We start from the raw sequence: 17,627 nt of genomic DNA, 5'->3' as shown, positions 1-17,627 counted from the left end.
CTGCTGTCCAAAATAAGACTGAACCAGATGCTAGAGAAAAATGAGGAAAAGGATTTATAGGTATTACCTGCATAAATGACTGTGAAAAATTTATTCTCCTTGCCACTCATTTCCAACCCCTGGTGATACCTTCACCATATTCCTTGGTTTATTGCTTGGGTAAGGTAGAGGCTAGAGGCTTCTCACCTGCAGTAAGGATGAGATCCCAGGCCTCTCTGCACAGCATTCTCAATGCTGGTAACATGGAGCTCATGATACAGCAGATCTGAATTCCAGTATAAGCATCTGTGGCCCGAAAGAGTTGTCTTCACCGTTCCCCTATAATCTGCAGCAGCATCAGCGAAGTAACACATCTGAGTGGCATCTAAGCAAAATAAATGTACCAATTAGTGAAGGACAAATAATTAGGGTCTGTTTTCAAAGTACAAGACAGTAGTGGAAACTACCACATGCCCAACTCATTAATGCAGCAATGATTAGCCTGCTTAGTGCCTACCAGCAAATGGAATTATGGGGTTTTAATACTAAGATAGATGTTAATGGTGGATCTAATAGCTTATATGTGCCTCCTTCACTCGAAAATTGACTTGTTTACTATCCATCCATCTGTGGATTTCAGAACTCAGTTTGTCTCTTTTCTTGGCTCTGTACCTCTGAATGTTGATCTTACTATTAGGTTTCCTTTTCTCTTCCATCCAAAAGTCTGCAAATTTGTTTACAACTGAATATGAATTTTTCTAATAACCAAATCAGCTGTTTATATGACCTTCTCCATAAGGTCATGCAATTCCATTTTTTTCTTTGGTTATTCCTACTGCAAATTAATCAGGTACAAATCTCTGCTTACATCCAGCATAGCATCATCTTGATCTGCTGAAAGCAGCATTTTAGATGTGGCTAAGTAAGTAGACATGTCAAAAATATCAAAACCCCATTTTATGTGGAAAGTGGAATTGAGACGTCCAGGATGGGAAGTGTTCTAATCCAACTGACTTTTAGAAAAGGATCTGCTGATGTATTGCTTTTAAAAATATATTTGGGAGTGATTGTGTATTTGCTGGCATGTGCAATGTTTACAAATCTACATGTGGCGAAAATCAACAAAAGAAACATGGCAACTTACACATGTAAAATAGTATTATGCAACTTATACATGTATGTCAACCATTTTGCAAACCTATACTTTAAATGCTAATAATTTAGTACAGAGCCTACAATCTTTATTTAGGTTCAGCCTGGAGGAGGAAATAAACAACAAGGGCTTAAGGAAAATATTTATTTAGATTTTGCTCACACCTTTTCAGTTGTAACTCAAGGTGAGTTACATTGGGTATTTCCCTGTCCCTGGAGGGTTCACAATCTAAGTTGGTACCTGAGGCAATGGAGGGTTAAGTGACTTGCCCAAGATCACAAGAAGCAGCAGTGGGATGGGGTTAAGGAAAATATTTATTTAGATTTTGCTTACACCTTTTCAGTAGTAGCTCAAGGTGAGTTACATTGGGTATTTCCCTGTCCCTGTCAGGCTCACAATTTAAGTTGTACTTGAGGCAATGGAAGATTAAGGGGTCATTTTACTAAGGTGCGCTGGGAAATGGCCTGCAGTAGTGTAGTTGTGTGTTTTGGGCACACGCAGAATCATTCTTCAGCGCACCTGCAAAAAATGCCTTTTTTTATTTTTGACAAAAATGGACGTGCGGCAAAATGAAAATTGCAGTGCATCCATTTTGGGTCTGAGACCTTACCACCAGCCATTAACCTAGTGGTAAAGTCTCACACAGTAACTGGGCGGTAATGACCTACACACACCAAATGCCACTTGTTGTGCGTAGCTGACGCGCGCCAGAAAATTAAAAATATTTTTCAGGTGTGTGTAGCGGATGTGCCAAAAATGAAATTACCACAAGGGCCATGTGGTAGCCGTGCTGTAACTCCATTTTAGCACGCATTGGGCACACGTAGATGCTTATGTGGCTTAGTAAAAGGGCCCCTAAGTGACTTGCCCAAGATCACAAGAAGCAGCAGTGGGATGGGGTTAAGGAAAACATTTGGATTTTGCTTACACTTTTTCAGTAGTAGCTCAAGGTGAGTTAAATTAGGTATTTCCCTATTGGGCTAACAATCTAAGTTACCTTAGGCAATGGAAGGTTAAGTGACTTGCCCAAGATCAGAAGGAGCAGCAGTGGTATTTGAACCAGCCACCTTGGGATGTAAAGCCCAATGCTCTAACCACTAGGTCACTCCTCCACTAATCCCTCCTGTGAAGGGCTGGCCAAAGCAAGCACTTTTTATTACATGCCAGGGAGCAGCTGTTAATTCACTTTCTGAAATGGGGAATACACATGCTCCCCTTCATGATAGATAGATAGATAGATAGATAGATAGATAGATAGATAGATAGATAGATAGATAGATAGATAGATAGATAGATAGATAGATAGATAGATAGATAGATAGATAGATTCACTGAAAAATCTCACTCAAAAAGCAAGCTTAAAGTAGTTTATAAATCAATAAATCACTCATTGAGTACAATAAATTTGAAAGGGAAAAGGCCTCAGTGCCCTCATCTCCACCTTTTAAGACTTAACTACTACTACTACTTATCATTTCTATAGCGCTACAAGGCATATGCAGGGCTGCACACCATACACAAAAAAAACAGTCCCTGCTCAAAGAGCTTACAATCTAGATAAGACAGGCAAACAGACAGAACAATTAAGGGTAAGGGAATAAAGAGGTGAGGATAAAAGGACAGGGCAAGTGAGCAGTGGTTAGGCGTCAAAAGCAGTGGTAAAGAGGTGGGCTTTAAGTTTGGACTTGAAAATAGCCAAAGAGGGGGCTAGACGTACATACTCGGGAAGTTTATTCCAGGCGTGAGGTGCAGCAAGATAAAAGGAACGGAGTCTGGAATTAGCGGTATGTTATGATCGTGGTCAGAACCCCTCTGAAACTTACCTTTTTCCTGGGGGTCAGCTTCTTAGCTGGCTTCTGTTTCTTTTGTCTGTCCTTTCTGAGCTAGCTCTCTCTCTCTATGCTGGCAGCTTCCAGCAGCATGACTCTAATTGTTTCACTTTACTACAGCTGTGTGTGTGGACTGAGTTAGCTCTACCTCTCTTTGGGTGTACTGGCTTCAAGTGCTTCACGGTGCTGCATTGGTGTGGGTTGGGCCTCTCGGGGTTTCAGTGTGCTGTCTGCCTGGCTCTAGGGAGTGTGACATCATCTGGGAGGGCCTTGATAAGGAAGTGGTGTTCTTCCCTTCAGAGCCTTTGCAATGTTTGCTTTTGCTACTTGCTTTAGGTCCAGGTTAGTGTTAGTGTAGTGTGCACTTGTGCTTGTGTGTTTAGCTTTCCTGCTTTTCCCTTGTGGTTCCCCTGCTTTTCCCTCTTGGTGCTTTGGAAGCATTTCTGTGTCTAGGGCTTTGGAAGCTCTGCTGTGTTTGGTGCTTTAGAAGCAGGGTTGGGTCTGGTGCTTTGGAACCACTTTTGGCTTATGTGTTTAGCTTCCCTGTTTTCTCCCTTGTGGCTCCCCTGTCTTCCCTTTTAGTGCTAGGAGCGCTTCTGGTTGTTTGGTGCGTGGGAGCACCTTAGTTAGTTTAGAGTTGTAGAGCTGCTGTAGCTTGGTGTTTTGGAAGCACCTTTATTAGCTTATGTGTTTAGCTTCCCTACCTTTCCCTTGTAACTCCCCTGCTTTTCCTTTTAGTGCTGTGTGAAGCACTCCTGTTAGGTCAGTGCCTAGGGGCACTCCTGTTAGTATAGGGCTTTGGAAGTCCTTTTGTTAGTTTACTGTGAGGAACACTTCTGTTGGTTTAGGGCTTGGGAGCACTTAGGTCAGTTTAGGATTTAGGAGTACTTCTGTTTCCAGTCCTGGTCCCTGTGTCATCCGGTGTCATCCAGTAAGTCCTGCTGGCCACTCGAACCCAGGGGCTCAACCCTTGGGGGGCAGTGGCTAAGTGCAGGTGAAGCTGTACAGACCAGTCCAGGGTGCTCCAGTCCAGTGTGTTCCAGTCCGGTGTGTTCCAGTCCAGTGTTCCAGTCCAGTGTCCTCCAGTCCAGTGTTCCAGTCCAGTGTTCCAGTCCGGGGGATTCCAGTCCTTGTGTTCCGGCTCGCTGGGCGGTGCCTGCAGTTCTTGCCAGTGCTGGTATGCTTGCCCAGTGTTGGTTGGGGGGTTTTGCCTGCTGCTGCCGCTCCTCGGCAGCAGCCCAAGGGCTCACGTTTGCTCCAGAACCCAGCCCCGCGGGCTCTGAACCTGAGAACGTGACAGATTGCAAAGGCCATGAGCCCGGCAAGATCACCCCACCCAGATGGGGTCCAGCTCCATCATTGTTCTTGATCCTTCTATGACTCTTCGTCAGTATCGTGGGAATCTTTTGTCTCATCCTGTTTTGAAGAAGACCCCTGAAGCGGCAGCTGAGAGAAAACGTGTCCGGTGGCTGGGAATCGCTGAAAACCCAGTTTCAGATATGGACCCTTTTATCACACTTGCTGAATATCACCGCAGCCTGGTTTTGAATCCAGCTTTGTGGGATACTCCTGAAGCTGTCGCTGAGAGAAGACGTCTGGGGAATTCCACGCTTTGGGCCCAGCAGGGGTCCAGTCCAGTCCCAGCTGCGCATCCAGTCAAGTCTACAATTCCAGTTCAAGGGGCGCTTCCACTCAAGCCTCAGAGCCTAGTCCAAGGGACGCTCCTAACCGAGTCGCCGACTCCAGTTCAAGTGGCGCTTCCACTCAAGCCTCTGAGTCCAGTCCAAGGGATGCTTCTGACCGAGCCTCCGAGTCCAGTCCAGAGGGCACTTCGAACCGAGCCTCCTATCCCAGTTCAGGTGGCGCTTCCATTCGAGTCTCCGAGTCCAGTCCGAGGGATGGTTCCGACCGAGTCTCCGATTCCAGTCCAAGCAGCGCTTCAAACCAAGTCTCTGCGTCCAGTTCAAGTGGCGCTGTCTACTGAGCCTCCTAGTACCAGTTTGGATCCCAGTTCCAACCCCATTTTTGAGCTGGATCCGTTTCTGACGCTCCATGATTACCGTGTCAAACTGTTCTCTGATCCAGCCCTGAAGAATACTCCTGAAGCTGCAGCAGAGAGAAGGCGTGTCTCCTGGCTTGGGTTCGAAGAAAACCCAGTTTCTGCTATTGATCTCTCTACCAAGCTGTTCTTTTACTGCTTCCAACTCCTCTCAGAGCCAACCCTGCGGGATACTCCTGTAGCCCAAGCTGAAAGAAGGTGGCTTCCTGACTCTGCCCGCCAAGCGTCTGAGTCTGTTTTGAGTTCCAGCCCAGATGCTGAGTCCAAGCCAAGGCCCAATTCCAGCCAGGTTCGGAGGCCTGTCCGAGCAGCGCTTCTAACCGAGCCTCCAGTTTCAGTTCAAGTAGCGCCTTCAGTCAAGCCTCTGAGTCCAGTCCGTGGGACGCTTCTAATTGAGCCTCCGATTCCTGTTCAAGTGGCGCTTCTGGCCGAGCCTCCGGTCCCAGTTCAAGTGGCACAGCCAGTTAAGCCCCTGAGTCCAGTCCAAGGGACGCTTCTGACCGAGCCTCTGATGCCAGTTCAAGTGGCCCTGCTAGCCAAGCTGCTGCCAAGTTCCAGTGGCAGCCAAGATGCTGAGTCCGGATCGAGTGGCAGCAGTGGCAGCCAAGATGCTGAGTCCGGAGCGAGTTGCAGCAGTGGCAGCCAAGATGCTGAGTCCGGAGCGAGTTGCAGCAGTGACAGCCAAGATGCTGAGTCCGGAGTGAGTTGCAGCAGTGGCAGCCAAGATGCTGAGTCTGGATAGAGTTGCAGTTCCAGTCAAGATGATGAGGCTGGATCGAGTTGCAGTTCCAGGCAAGATGCTGAGTCTGGATCGAGTTGCAGTCCCAGCTGGGATGCTGATTCTACACCGAGTGATGAGTCCACGATGAGTGCTGAGTCTACACCGAGTGCAGAGCCTAGCCGAGATGATGAGTCCATGATGAGTGCTGAGTCTGCACCGAGTGCAGAGTCCAGCCAAGATGCTGAATCAGAATTGAGTTGCAGCTCCAGCCAAGATGCTGAGTCCGGTGAGAGTTGCCGTCCCGGTCAAGATGCTGAGTCCGGGTTGAGTTGCAGTCCCGGCCAAGATGCTGAGTCCGGGTCAAGTTGGAGTTCCAGTCCCAGGCAAGATGCTGAGTCCGGATCAAGTTGCAGTTGCAGTTCCGGCGAAGATGCTGAGTCCGGTGTGAGTTGCAGTTCCAGCCAAGATGCTGAGTCTACGCTGAGTACCGAGTTCAGCCAAGAGGCTGAGTATGAATTGAGTGGCAGTTCCGGCCAAGATGCTGAGGCCGGATCAGGTTGCAGTCTCAGGCAAGATGCTGAGTTTACTCCGAGTTCCCATGTCAGCCAAGATGTTGACCAAGAGGCAAGGTCCAGTCTGAAGTCCAGTTCGAGTTCCTGTCTGGCTTCAGATTCCAGGATGGGTGTTGGCTCTAGCCCAGTTCTGGCTGCTACAGTGGAGTGCCAGGAGGTCAAGGAAGTTGTGGACTCCTTCAGGAGAGGGTTCCTGTTGAATTGGACGCCACTTGTTGCATCCAAGACTCTGATCCTGCCTAGCAGCCGTCCTAAAGAGCCTCGTGGCGGCCAAAGCCACTCTGGTTTCCAAGTTCCAGATGTACTTGTTACTTCCTGCCCAGCCGCCCAGATTTATGTTGTGAAACCCATTGGGAGATTTCATCACAGTTACCCATGGAGACCTAAATTTTCTTTGGAGACCTGGAGCTCCCGTGGGGACATGGGAGCCTTGAGGGGGAGGTGCTGTTATGATCTTGATCAGAACCCCTCTCAAACTTACCTTTTTCCTGGGGGTCAGCTTCTTAGCTGGCTTTTGTTTCTTTTGTCTGTCCTTTCTGAGCTAGCTCTCTCTCTCTATGCTGGCAGCTTCCAGCAGCATGACTCTAATTGTTTCACTTTACTACAGCTGTGTGTGTGGACTGAGTTAGCTCTACCTCTCTTTGGGTGTACTGGCTTCAAGTGCTTCACGGTGCTGCATTGGTGTGGGTTGGGCCTCTCGGGGTTTCAGTGTGCTGCCTGCCTGGCTCTAGGGAGTGTGACATCATCTGGGAGGGCCTTGATAAGGAAGTGGTGTTCTTCCCTTCAGGGCCTTTGCAACGTTTGCTTTTGCTACTTGCTTTAGGTCCAGGTTAGTGTTAGTGTAGTGTGCACTTGTGCCTGTGTGTTTAGCTTTCCTGCTTTTCCCTTGTGGTTCCCCTGCTTTTCCCTCTTGGTGCTTTGGAAGCATTTTTGTGTCTAGGGCTTTGGAAGTTCTGCTGTGTTTGGTGCTTTAGAAGCATGGTTGGGTCTGGTGCTTTGGAAGCACTTTTGGCTTATGTGTTTAGCTTCCCTGCCTTTCCCTTCTAGCTCCCCGGCTTTTCCCTCTTGGTGCGTTAGAAGCATTTCTGTGTCTAGGGCTTTGGAAGCTCTGCTGTGTTTGGTGCTTTAGAAGCAGGGTTGGGTCTGGTGCTTTGGAACCACTTTTAGCTTATGTGTTTAGCTTCCCTGTTTTTTCCCTTGTGGCTCCCGTCTTCCCTTTTAGTGCTAGGAGCACTTCTGGTTGTTTGGTGTGTGGGAGCACCTTAGTTAGTTTACAGTTGTAGAGCTGCTGTAGCTTGGTGTTTTGGAAGCACCTTTATTAGCTTATGTGTTTAGCTTCCCTGCCTTTCCCTTGTAACTCCCCTGCTTTTCCTTTTGGTGCTGTGTGAAGCACTCCTGTTAGGTCAGTGCCTAGGGGCACTCCTGTTAGTATAGGGCTTTGTAAGTCCTTTTGTTAGTTTACTGTGAGGAACACTTCTGTTGGTTTAGGGCTTGGGAGCACTTAGGTCAGTTTAGGATTTAGGAATAATTCTGTTTCCAGTCCTGGTCCCTGTGTCATCAAGTAAGTCCTGCTGGCCACTCGAACCCAGGGGCTCAACCCTTGGGGGTCAGTGGCTAAGTGCAGGTGAAGCTGTATGGACCAGTCCAGTGTGTTCCAGTCCGGTGTTCCAGTCCAGTGTTCCAGTCCTGTGTCCTCCAGTCCAGGGGATTCCAGTCCAGTGTTCCAGTCTGGGGGATTCCAGTCCAGTGTTCCAGTCCTGTGTCCTCCAGTCCGGGGGATTCCAGTCCTTGTGTTCCGGCTCGCTGGGCGGTGCCTGCAGTCCTTGCCAGTGCCGGTGTGCTTGCCCAGTGTTGGTTGGGGGGTTTTGCCTGCTGCTGCCGCTCCTTGGCAGCAGCCCAAGGGCTCACGTTTGCTCCAGAGCCCGGCCCCGCGGGCTCTGAACCTGAGAACCTGACACAGTAGAGGAGAAGAGGACAGATAAGAGAGATTTATCAACAGAACAGAGTACCCGAGGGGGGCGTAGGGAGAGACAAGAGTGGAGAGGTACTGGGGAGCGGTAGAGTGAATTCACTTATAGGTCACTAAAAGAAGTTTGAATTAAATGCGGAAACGGATAGGGAACCAGTGAAGTGACTTGAGGAGAGGGCTAATGTGAGCATAACGACTTTGGTGGAAAATGAGTCGCGCAGCAGAGTTAACAAGGGTCAATTTTCATCACAGGAATAAAAATCCCTTTCAAAAGGAAATTGTTAAAACTCAACTCATGTTCCATTGCACTGAATCCAAAAACTTTTACGTGATTCAGAATAGGAAAGAAGGACAAAAACTTAGTTTGTCTGTTGCTTCTTCTCCTTCGGGTACTTCCTGCACCTTGAATCCCGACGATTCAAGGTGCAGGAAGTACCCGAAGGAGAAGAAGCAACAGACAAGCTAAGTCAATTTAAGCTAATTCATGCTCCAAATGTTACTATAAAGTAATTAAAATAATTATAAGAAGTAAAAAAAACAAAGAATAAAAGTAATGAGGTTTTTTGGCCAATGATGAAGCAGTCCTGCCCCTGAAGCCAAATTTGAGCTGGGGGCTTTCTAAGGCCTTTTCCTCTGAAATGCCGGAGCAGTTTAAACAACAATGTCATGGTTAGACACGCCAATATTCTACCTATAGAATCTCCTATTTGTCTAGACATCTTGTTAATCAACTGAGGAGATTACTCCCTGTCGAATATATAATGTACACTTACACATACAATTGCTGGAAAAATGCTCAGTGCTAGTCTATAATTTAAACGTGCAAATTGCTTACCCCTTAATTCTATAAAAGTCACCAAAAATTGCGTGTGAAAATTTGGGTTTGCTGAATTTGCACATGCAATTTAATTAAATAACGAGTTAATTAGCACCAATAACTGGCTTTTTAATAAGCAATTGACACTAATTAGATTTAATTAGCAAATCTCAGATCATACAAACACCAGCAAAAGCATGACTGCGCCAAATAGACAAAACTCTTGCTCAGCACAAGCGCTGCTCTAGAAAAGCTGAAAAACGATATGTGGAAGTGGAGCAAATGTACACACAACCCACTGCACTAACCATTAGGCCTATGTGGGGAAGCCAAGTATGTGCCTATTTTGAGGTTATGCTATAAAAATCTGCAAGCATTAGTTTCTCTTCTGTCCCGGCCAGAACAAGAACATTTTTGAGTTACTGTTATTACCATTCTACCACTCTCAGGCAAGGGAAATTAAGAGAACTACTCACCTGTTTTGCTAAATGAATTACATTTTAACCCTCCTACATAATAGATCTTATACTGCAAAGGGAGGAACACAGAATGATTGCACTCTAATGTGCCTCTACGTTTGCCTTTTAAACTGGGAAGAACCCCAAAGAACCTCAACATGCATATGTGAACAAGAACAGAAAGCAAAAAATTATGGCCAGTTTTATCATTTTATCCTTTGACTATTTTCCTCATGTATAGATCCAGCCTTCACCTTCTGCACAGATTCAAGTAAACCTGCAGCTTGAGTAGCTCCATCCCATTAACATGTCCTCGCACCTACAGCAAGGCATACTGGTCCAGGCACCCTGAGTCAGAAAGGTTTTTGATCAGTCTCCAATATAGTTGGGCCTCCTGGCACAATAATACTTACTAATCCAGGATAGCATCCAGAAGTATCCCTCTCTTCATGCCACCATCTTAGAACAGGGCGGTGCACCATCACTAGAAGTGGTTTGGGACACACAGGGCTCAGTCTGCCACATAAGGGAGTGCTTCTCTTGTTTGGGAAGCATTGCCTTATTTGGCAGATTGGCCCCCTGATGCACACTAGGGGTCAGGCACTGCTATTTTGAAAGATGGTGACGCTGGAGGCAGAATATTGCACCTGCCTCCTGACTTTAGAAGTGGGTGAAAGGGAGTTCAGGGGGCTTGGGGGATCTGCTTGGGCCACCAAGTCTTGGTTTTGGGGGGGGGGCTCTATGGTAATGGGGCCCAGAACAGTTGCCCTGTTTGCCATCCCCTAACACCGGCCCTGGTTATAAGGAGCAGGTGGGAGGTATAAGAAAGTCACTTAGACTACCAGGGAGATTTTGGGGAATAGGAGTGGAGAGGGCTACAGGCCCATTAGGGCCACCTGGGATATTTGTTGTGACATTGGGGGCAGGGGGTCTGGGGGCACACTAGGGCCTCAGGGGCCAATATGGTTAACCAGGGATCTTAACTGAAGAGGATTGTCTGAGTTGAAGTGTCACACTTCATTTCACATGATCCTTTTGCCCCTGCACTGAGCTGCCTTGAGCTGGAGCAAAGATTCAGAACTATAAATACAATAAAAAAAGAACTACACCCAATTTTGACAGTTTTTTTTTTACATTGGGAGCAAACTGAAACTTTGCATTTTTGCATGCCCACTGCATTATCCTTTACTGAATTGGTTTTACCACTTATTCTCCTATGCTAAAAATTTTAATAGTATGGAAGCATCAGGAGTAAACCAGTATGCAGAAAGATAGCACAGTTTACTATACTGGGACATTGCTGTATAGCTAAGATTAAAGCAAAGGAGGCGTGTGATTCTCTGGCTAAAAGGAGACTGATGAAGCATTTGTCACTGAAGTGTCAATTGAATCCTGTGTTATGTTCTAGACTTCCCCTGCTCCATCTGCTGCCCGTAATGTGTGATTCAAACAGCAGGTTGTACAATCCTTTCAAATTAAATTCCTGCTGCAGATCTTGATAGTGTAAAACATCTTGATTTGAAATCAAACATGCATAATAGTGAGGAAAATGAATAAAATGGTGCGGCAAGGTGTACAATATCTTTTTCACAAAAACACAATTTCCATCCCAGAAAGATTCTCCTAACACCCAAATTTGATACAGCACTTCAATCTCTCCTGAATACTGCATGTAAATTAATAAATTCTCCATTTTATAGAGCCATGACGTTAATCAGCAAAAAATGGTTGCTGCAATTACAAACTCATGGAACCAATTCTCTGGATCTTCTTCAATAAAGAGATTTTTTTTTCCTAGGCACAGAATGAGGAAAATTATTTTCTGAATAACTCCCTCTGAATGAAGGGTGAGGGGAGTACACAGGGTCAAACTCTCTCTGAATCAGGGTTGTCAGCTCTATAACACAAGGGGTATTGTTTAGGAAAAAGATTTGTGCTGTTTTTAAAAGAAACAATTAATATGGAAAAGAGAAAGTCACGGTGTCTCTGTTCTTTCTGTGCCCTCCCACCAAAATCAGCAGTTACATTGGCCCCACTTGCTGCCATCTTTACTTGTCTTGGTACTCTAGAGCCAAAAGACTGAGAGCCCTCTTAGAAAATTCTACTACAAAATATATTACAGTCATAGGCGCCCCGTATAAGAGGCTTGGGGAGGCTAAGCCTCCCCAGCCCAACCCTGACCATCTTGTGTTTCTTCTGCTGCCCGCCGTCTCCGTCGTCATTTTTACTGCACTGAAGAGTTCTGCCTCGGCACCGGCGATTCAGAGTCAGCCTTCTGCCAGCGTCGGGGCTTTCTCTTCAGGCGCATCTCACTCCTACCTCTGCGGAAAAGAGGAAGTTATGTTAGAGTCCAGGACGCCCCTGAGGAGAAGCCCCGACACTGGCAGAAGGCTGACTCTGAATCGCCGGTGATGAGGCAGAACTCTTCAGGGCAGTAAAAATGACGACAGGAGACAGCAGCTGCAGGCAGCAGAAGAAACAGGGAGAAAGATGCAAGACTCCGGGGAGGGGGGGGGGGGGGGAGAGCTGCCCAAGATGAGTGGAAGTGAGCCTTTCTAGCCCAATAAGTAAACAAGGAAGCCAATTTGGTTAATGTGTTTCCCCAGCGTGACATCCTCACTGCCTTCAGCCCAAACAAAACAAACAAACTTTTGAGCTGCTGCATCCAGGTTGTTCTTGATTGTTGATCCGTAACAAGGCTAAAGCTGTTTCTGTTAATAGGCACAGTATTGCAGCTGGTAGAAAAAGCGATTATAAGCTCTGTAGTTTGTGCTTATATATCCTGTTTCTGTTTCTTGAGAGTTTATCTGAGTTTATCTTAACTGTTGTTGTACTCTGCCTTGGGAAGCTGGTGTTATAAAGATGATAGAATACTGTATATTGAAATTAAATGGAAGTAGAATTAAATTCACCTTTCATTGGGGCACATGGAATCACATTTTAACATCATCTCATTTGTAGGAATTTGCATTTTAGATACACAACTGGATTATTCTGTTTTTAGGCATGTTTCAGGGACAAGTGGTTTTATAGGTCAAAATAAAAATAAATATTTTTTTAATGCAGATCTCTTTTGTTTAAACATAACTAAATGGGCTATAAGCCCCTAATGGTGTATTAGGTTCTGCCCAGTGTAATATTTTTGGTACAGTAAGGTTCTGAGTGTGTTTTTGCACAAAGATGTGCATAGTGTTTTGCAGTTGAGCGATTATGGTTAGTATATGCTTTGAACAACCACTTTATTCTTTGACATATGATACGTATCTAATATCTAAATTTAATAAAAGGTATTAATTGTGACTTTTATTTATTTTTTTTTTTCTGTGTGTTATCAGACAATTATGGATTTAAGCTCCACCCCTGTCCCCACCCCTAACTCCGCCCCCTTTAGCCTCCCCAAACAGTTGGGCCACCGACCGCCTATGATTACAGTTTCATACATTTCTGGTGACTTCACAACAGGAATCTTTTTGTTCGATGAGAGCCTTGTTTCTTATACACTGCCTCAGGAACAAAGAACGTCTTGAAATTTTTAACACATGAACTCTGAGAGACCATTCCTCTTTGTAACACAGACACTGATTGCAATCTTTTCAAATAATGATATCAAGCGAGTTCCCACCTGGGCAATTCCCCCCCCCCCCCTCCCCCCCAGTCATTTCTCATCCTCTCTAGCCTTTTTTTTTTTTTTTTTACTGACCGTAGCTTTTTTCTTGTATTGGGTCCCATAAGTCCTGGTAATTTGTTATAAATCATAATCAGTGTGTCATTTTGAGGGGCTGAATTAGGTTGAAACCTAGTTTGGGGGGTATGGGGGGGCATTGCCCCTTTTATGTATTTATTTATTTACTTATTTATGACATTATATCCCAGATTAAACATGAATTAGGTTGAAACCTAGTTTGGCGGCATTGCCCCCCACATATCCCCCACGAACTCCATGTCAGAGATGTATGAAAGATAATGTTGTGGAGTGGTAAGGGGGTACTGGTCCCCCTCCAAACAGTTTGGAAGAGAAAAGGAAGGGAGATTACTTGTCCTAGTGTGTTTGCATTGTTTGGGTTATGGGTGGGAATTGTCCTCTCTGGTGTGGTGGGAATTAGTTCAATGGGAATTGTCCTAGGTGGGAATTGGTGGGTGGGAACTATCCAGGTGGGAACTGACCTAGAACCCAAATAATAATGGTTAAACTTGGGCCACCTGTTGTGGCAGTCTAACATTTGACCCGCCACTCACAATAAGTTTCTATTTAGCAATGGAAATGTGGCTCACTAATTAACAGGCTCATTTTCAAAGCACTTAGCCTCCCAAAGTTCCATAGAAACCTATGGAACTTAGCCTCCCAAAGTGCTTTGAAAATATGCCTAACCCTACTAATGAAGGGAATGCTGAAGCTGCCCCAGAACATCTGATGACTTCTCTCATGATTCTTAAAGTTGTATGTTTCACAAAGACAGCACTGGATTTCAGGCACTGCGAGAGTACTTCTTCAACTGGGCACCAATAAATAGAAACCCAGAGAGTGCCTGGTAGGAGCCTATGCTAAAAGGGAATGTAGACAGCTATTTTCCTGTAAAAAAAAAATACTAGCTTAACAACAAAACTACACACCTAAAAGTTGGGTGCGAGCACTAATGCCAGCCATAAAGAGCATGTGCCTAGTTTCCAATGAAAGGTGCATAATGTGGAGCGGCATTTTCGATAAGACGTCTAGGTCTAATTTTGGACATTTTGTACAAAATACAGTTTTGAACAAATTTTTGTGCTTTGGATGTTTTGTTATTTGGTCCATTTTTGAAAAAAAAAAAACAAGTGTAAAACATAGAGATTCATGCCATTGGGATGTAGGAGGAGCCAGCATTTTTAGTAGACTGGTCCCTCAGACATCCCGGGAGAGTAATGGGGCACTCTAGAGGGCACTTCTGTGCACATCATAAAAATGCTCCCAGGTACACATTTCACTTTTTCTCTCTTATCTTGTCCCCTGAGCCCTCTAAAACCCACCCAAAACACACTGTCCCCCACTGTATACCACTACAATAACCCTTATAGGTGAAGGAGGCACCCATATGTAGGTACAGTAGGGTTTTGTTGAGTTTGGGAGGGATCACAGTTTCTAACACAAGTGTGACAGGTAGAGGGAGCTAGGCCCCTGGGTCCCCCACTCCATAGTGCACTGCACCGACTGCTACACTACTCCAGGGACCTGCTTGCTGCTCTAATAGACCTGACTTTAACATCCGAGACTACCATAGAGGCTGGTAAGTCATATTTTTATTCACATTTTGTAGGGGAGATGGAAGGGGGGGGGGTCAGTGACCACTGGGGGGATATTGGGGAGTCACCCTTGATTCCCTTTAGGGCACCTTTATGTGCCTTATTCGTTCTGAAAACAGGTCTAGACCAAAACGTCTTAGTTTTAGTTCTGTTTTGTTCTATTATGGCTGTAAAATATCCAAGTGTTAGGCACATTCTAATTCCACCTTAGAAACATCCCCGACATGCCCCCTTGTGATTTAGATGCACTGCAGACAAATTGCATAGATAAACATCTGCGAAATAGGTCTCGAAAATACCAATTTGGATGTTTTTAGAAGAAAAACATCCAAATGGTGCTTTATGACACTTTTTGGACATTTTTCTCTTTTGAAAATGAGCTCAATAGTATTCTGTGTGCTATGGGTATGTGAATCCCATCCATGCTTGACTTAGACTGCCTATGTGTACGCATACATATGATACAGATATATTTGCAGAATAGGGCTTAGGCGGAATTTCAGCATTTATTGATTTATTTATGAATGTATTGGGATTTATTTTCCACCTTTGGAAGGAATTCACTCAAGGTGGTATACAGCAAAGATAAGTCAAACATAAGCAATAGACAATTCCAGCAGTAAAAATATCCAAACAATACAAAGTATGGCATAATATGATGCTACATTACAATCAGGCTCATTTTCGAAAGAGAAAAACGTCCAAAAAGTGGCATGTCTGCATTTAAACGTTTTTCTCACAAAAACATCCAAATCAGTATTTTCGAAACCTATTTTTAGACATTTTTCTCTGAGGTCCTCCAGAAGTGCATCCAAATCTCAAGGGGGAGTGCCAGGGCATTCCTAAGACTTAAACGTTTTTCGGAACAAAACAAAAACATCCAGGACTAAGACATTTTGAGTTAGACCTGGTTTTATTACAAATAAGGCACAAAAAGGTGCCCTAAATAACCAGATGACCACTGGAGGGAATCAGGAATAACCTCCCCTTATTCCCCCAGTGGTCACTAACCCCCTCCCACCCCCCAAAATGTGATGAAAAGCATTACTTACCAACCTCTATGCCAGCCTCAGATGTTATACTCAGATCCATTAGAACAGCATGCAGGTCCCTGGAGTAGTCTAATGGTGGGTGCAGTGCACTGCAGACAGGTGGACCCAGGTACCTACTTCCCCCTACATGTTACATTTGTGGAGGAAACTGTGAGCCCTCCAAAACTCACCAGAAACCCACTGTACCCACATATAGCTGCACCCTTCACCTGTAAGGGTTATGGTAGTGGTGTACAGTTGGGGGTAGTGGGTTTTGGGTGGGTTTTGGGGGACTTAGCACACAAGGTAAGGGAGCAATGGTGAGGTGTGTACCTGGGAGCAGTTTATGAAGTCCACTGCAGTGCCCCTTAGGGTGCCCTATTGCTGTCCTGGGATGTCAGGGGGACCAGTCTACTAAAAATGCTGGCTCCTCCTACATCCCAATGGCTTGATTTTGTGCGTTTTGCACTTGGACGTTTTTCTTTTTTTCGAAAATGGACCTAAAAACAAAACGTCCAAATCACAAAATGTTTTTTGCAACAGTATTTTTGAAAACAAAAGATAGACGTTTTTCTTTTTTTGAAAATAGCCTTGTACACTTTTGAAAAACATCCAAAGTCAGACTTAGACGTCATATCGAAAATGCCCCTCCACATATGTTACCTCGCAGCGCACTATTCTATAAAAGCATGGTGCCTAACTTCCATTGTGTGTATCTGAAAAGTGGGCATTCTAAAAAGTTGCGCATGGATTTATAGAATTCACCCGGAGCGCATCTACTTTGGACACCATCATTTACACTTGCTTCTAGCAGGCATAAATATGGTGCCCAAAAGTTAGGCGTCGGATCCGCACCAAACGCTATTCTATAAAGGTCATGCTCCTTTTACAGAATAGTGCTTACTCCCCGGATTTTATATAGCGTGCCTAGTTATGTGCAGTTCTCCGCATAAATCTAGTAGTTTTCTATAACTCTGCATGTAGATTAACTATTTTACTAAGCCCATACAGTACATTGCCTTTATAACATAAGCCCAGTATTTTTTCTTTGTAACAAATCTTTTCCTATTTTGTCTTTTTCTGTTGCAAGAGTAAGTGTCTTGGAACTTATATAATCTTATAAATAAAAAGTAAAAAAAAAATAAAAATAAAAAATAAGGCCAATATATGAACCTATGTGCCATCACAGCCTAGCCAAACTGTTATAAAATTATTCTTCCTATGTCTTTTTGAGGTGCCTTCTCTTTAAAAAAGAGAAAAAGCACAGATGCAGGTCTCAAACATTTTCATTATATTGGTTATTTTCTGAAAATTCAGGAGCATGCACATCTGATGCTACCAGTGGTGTGCTGGAGCCAGCTCGCATGAACCGGCTGTTAAATTTTACTGATTTTTGCGAGCCGGTTGTTAATGGAGTCAGGCAGTGAGCACACAAGCATCTGGGGGGGGGGGGTGTTTCTCCTCCTCTCTCCCCCAGCCCCCACCCGCCCATGAGCCCACAGCGTACCTCATCATGTTGTCCCTTAGGTTCATCATCCCCCCCTCACCATTCCGGAGCCTTTTCTCTGCCAGATCCCACCCACAAGAAGTTGCATCAGGGGGGCAGTACACTACTCAGCAGAGACAAGGCTCCAGGACTGGGTCGACCAGGCAGCGTCACATGTTACCACTAGAGCTGCTGGAAGAGTAAGGTTTGAAGAATGGCCGGAGAGGGAATGTAAGCTGAGAGAGGTAGGACTCGCAAAGGAGAAGGAAGGAGATG

At 45.1% G+C, this 17,627-nt stretch overlaps 1 protein-coding gene across 1 annotated transcript in view; it reads right to left on the bottom strand.

Moving 5' to 3' along the window:
• Positions 1-17,627, bottom strand: part of HGFAC (HGF activator) — a 152,938-nt gene that overhangs the window by 57,148 nt on the left and 78,163 nt on the right. Inside the window, exon 8 of the mRNA XM_030191140.1 lies at positions 187-364. Within this exon, the coding sequence (XP_030047000.1) occupies positions 187-364 (178 nt within the window). The remainder of the gene's footprint in view (positions 1-186; positions 365-17,627) is intronic.

This window comes from Microcaecilia unicolor, chromosome 2 (genome assembly GCF_901765095.1).
Source record: "Microcaecilia unicolor chromosome 2, aMicUni1.1, whole genome shotgun sequence".
Classification (NCBI taxonomy): domain Eukaryota; kingdom Metazoa; phylum Chordata; class Amphibia; order Gymnophiona; family Siphonopidae; genus Microcaecilia; species Microcaecilia unicolor.
This window is presented reverse-complemented; position numbering and strand designations above follow the sequence as displayed.